At 44.7% G+C, this 3,696-nt stretch overlaps 1 protein-coding gene across 1 annotated transcript; it reads left to right on the top strand.

Annotated features, from left to right (window-relative positions):
• The first annotated feature begins 318 nt into the window (after nucleotides 1–318).
• On the top strand, nucleotides 319–1,868 carry LOC105896338 (beta-1,3-galactosyltransferase 2-like). The gene has a single exon (XM_012823085.3). It carries the CDS (start codon nucleotides 634–636, stop codon nucleotides 1,732–1,734), a length of 1,101 nt encoding a protein of 366 aa, XP_012678539.2. The 5' UTR covers nucleotides 319–633; the 3' UTR covers nucleotides 1,735–1,868.
• Nucleotides 1,869–3,696: the final 1,828 nt, after the last annotated feature.

The raw sequence follows: 3,696 nt of genomic DNA, 5'->3' as shown, positions 1-3,696 counted from the left end.
GTCCGTGATTCTGGTGAAAGGTTGTAATTATTTGAGCTCAACATTCATAAAAATTACACCCCTCCCTTCTGTGCTCCTGAAGCAATGTGTTTATTGACTGGACTGGCTCGGTTTTTTTCCCATTTACAGTGCCAGGACTCCCGGGGGTTGTTTTGAGTGCACACACTGAACGGACAGCTAGAGGACTGTGAGGATCAATATGCTGAATTTGATAAAAAAGTGTATTGGATTAGAATGGATTAGACTGTGCCTTTAAATGGCTAGAGTGTATCTTCAATTTTAGGTCAGGTCAATCTGACTATGATAAGAGGGCTCGTGATAAGGGATTATTAGAGATATAGCTCTTTGTACAGTATCCAAGAGTTGTACAGTATCAAAGAGCTGTACAGTATCCAAGAGCTGGGCGTGAAGTTGCATAGCTGTTCATTACTTTGACTGACTCAGTGACTCAGACTCGGACTGTTAAGTAAATTGATTCAAAAACGCTTTCCATTAACATGACGGTATGTATTCTCTTTCTTTTCCCTTGCAGGTGAAATATATTATGGATGGGGCTGCTTCAAAGTACTGCTTGCCGTGACATTGTGCGTTTTGGCTGCCACCTATGTGACTGACGACTTACCTTTAGGCATCATGAACCAGGTGCGGTGGAAAGATAGACTAACCTTTAAACCTCCACCCCACAGAACCTACCCCCAACCCCACAGAACTCAAAGAATCAGTAGCACTACAAAGTTAATGCCCACGACAGGTGCCAGTATTACCATAACTCCTGCTTACACCACTGTCACAACCATCATCGTGAGTACAACACCAACAAGACCACCCTCTGCTGTGACTATGAAAAGCCCTTCTGCCACTGCTAGTACCCCGACTGCAAGCTCTCCTGAGGGTGCCAGGCTGTACCATGAGGCCTTCCCAGGCCAGTACAACTTCACCCTGAACGAGCCTGACGTGTGCCAGAGGCAGAGGCCGTTCCTGGTTCTCATGGTTCCAGTCCACCCTGGCAATGCGAGGGCCAGAGAGGTGATCCGGAGCACGTGGGGGAACGAGACCCTGGTGCAAGGCAAGGTGGTCACCACCCTCTTCGTCTTGGGGGCGCTGCACTCGGACGCGGTCCTGCAGGAGAAGGTGCGCATCGAGAGCGAGAGGCACCGCGACATCCTGCAGAGTGACTTCATCGACTCCTACCTCAATCTGACCATCAAGACCATGGTGATCATGGACTGGCTGGCCAGCTACTGCCCTGGCGCGTCCTACGCCATGAAGATCGACTCGGACATGTTCCTCAACATGGAGAACCTCATGAAGCTGCTGCTGATGCCTCAAACGCCCAAACAGAACTACATCACGGGCATGGTGATGTGGGACAGGCCAGTTGTCCGCAGCCCCCAATCCAAATGGTATGTCCCCGAGACACTGTACCCCGAGTCCACTTATCCCACCTACCTGCTGGGGATGGGCTACCTCTTCTCCAACGACCTCCCGGAGAAGCTGGTGCAGGTCTCCAAGGACATCAAGCCCTTTAACATCGAGGATGCTTACATAGGCATGTGCCTGAAACACCTGGGGATAGACCCCTCCACGCCCCCTGACCCCTCGCAGTTCAAAGCCTACGCATCTGGGCCCTTCAAGCGCTGTGACTACGTCAAGGTCATAACCACAATCCTGGGCAATGCCAACCAGCTGCTGCAGTACTGGCAGGACTTTAAGAAGGGCGGACCTCCCTGCTGAGGAGGGGATTGGCTGCATGCCGAGCGTGGCAGTGAGTGACTGTCATTAGACTGTCTACCTTTTGTAAAATGTTGTTATGTATTTTTTGTAAAGTAAGATGTTTTATGGGATCATGTAAGTTTGAAGGACGATGCTGGGAAAAACACTGACATTAATAGTTACTGTGCTCAAATTGGTACTCTACTGAAAGTTTTGAGTACTATTTGTTATGTGTATGTTGATTGTTTGATTATTTAATTAATTTAATTTATTTTCTTCGACGGTGAATGTAATGTTTGAAAATAATAATGTGTGAGCTTGGATAGTGACATCAAGGTACATATGATGTCAACGTTTGAATAAATGATCAGGTCATGAGAAAGTAAAGAAAGTTTTTTTTGCTTTTCGTTTTTATTAAGTAACAGTTGGACTCATTTCTGTATTTTTAAGTTATTACAATAAAATGGAGATGTATCTGGTGTAAATAGTTTGCAATCAATGCACCACACAAAGTCCTGAGTCCATTCCAGGAACGAGGCGTCCACAGTTGAACGGGCTGAGGATGCACATTCTTCTCTTCAAGTAAACTGGGGTCAGTGGTCCTGACTCCAGTACACTTTGCGCCACCTGTTTTGAGCACAGAACACACAGGTATGTTAACAGTCTCTCTGTGGACATCTGGTCAACTCAGCTCAAGATTTATGGTTGTTTTCCCCCCGTGTAGTTGCAAGCATACATTTTTACATGTGTTTGCAAGAAGTGTAAAGTGACCATGTAGGTCTTAAAGAAGTGACCATTCAATGATGTGTAATGTAATTGTGTTAACAGGTTGGTCTACTGGCGCAGCTACAGGAAGTGTAATAATCAGAAGCCCCTAGAACAGGGGTTTTCAACCAGGGGTCCGTGGCCCATGAGCCTATGTTGATCAGTTCACTATTGACTTTTTTATTTTTATAAATATACCTGGGCCCGTCGACATACTTAATTACACTGACAAGTATCATAGGCAGAATATGTGTGCGGGGGGAGGGTGCGTGGCGGCGGCGGTTACAAACATGAAAAAGAAAGGTACGGGACTGTAAAATGTTTTGGGAATCACTGGCACATCAGTGGGCCGCGGATTACTTTCTGGTCAGAATGGTGGTCCCTGGGACAAAACCAGTTGAAAACCCCTGCCCTAGAAGGATCACAGCCATGCAGATATTCAAAACCAGCATTCCACCATGAGTGATGAAACCAGACAATATTCCAAAGATTTACACCTATGTTTATAAAACAAATAAAGCAGAAGTTGAGTGCACACCGTGACGAAGATGTGATGATAGAAATATCCAAATATTAAACATTCAAATGAATGGTTTAACATGTGAAGTCAATATTGCTATATGGTGACAGTTTCATATAATAAACAAGAAACTGCAAAGTATGATTTCACAACAGTAGTAGAGGACCGCTAACCTTTTTCCAACAAATGACAGATTATATATATATATTATATAAAAAATGTGTCTGACAGGGATTTCCAAATTTCCCATAATGTCCAGGATTTGAATGTATTTGCTTTTCTTGTCATGTCATTTAAAGTATTCTTACAAGGGCCATTCTTTCTGCATCCCATCTCTTTGCACGATTAAGCCAATCAGGCAATCATAAACACCCTGTGTGTGCTTGAACAACAACAACAACAACAACAACAACAACAAAATGACCACATGCCCCACACTATTGGACGTGGAGGTGGAGTAGCAACAATTTTCTGGAACTGGAACTGGAAACTGGAAAACCACCCATTCAGTCACTCTTGTGCCTCTATATAGACCACTTGGCTCCTACATTGCATTTTTATTTGAGTTCTCTGACCCACCCACCTTGGTTATAAACTCGGATAAAATCCTCATAGTGAGAGATTTTAATATCCACCTGGACAATGGAAATAGTAGCCTTACAACTCCATTCCAATCACTAATAGACTCTAGTTTCCCC

The sequence above is a fragment of the Clupea harengus genome, chromosome 26 (assembly GCF_900700415.2).
Source record: "Clupea harengus chromosome 26, Ch_v2.0.2, whole genome shotgun sequence".
Classification (NCBI taxonomy): Eukaryota; Metazoa; Chordata; class Actinopteri; order Clupeiformes; family Clupeidae; genus Clupea; species Clupea harengus.
This window is presented reverse-complemented; position numbering and strand designations above follow the sequence as displayed.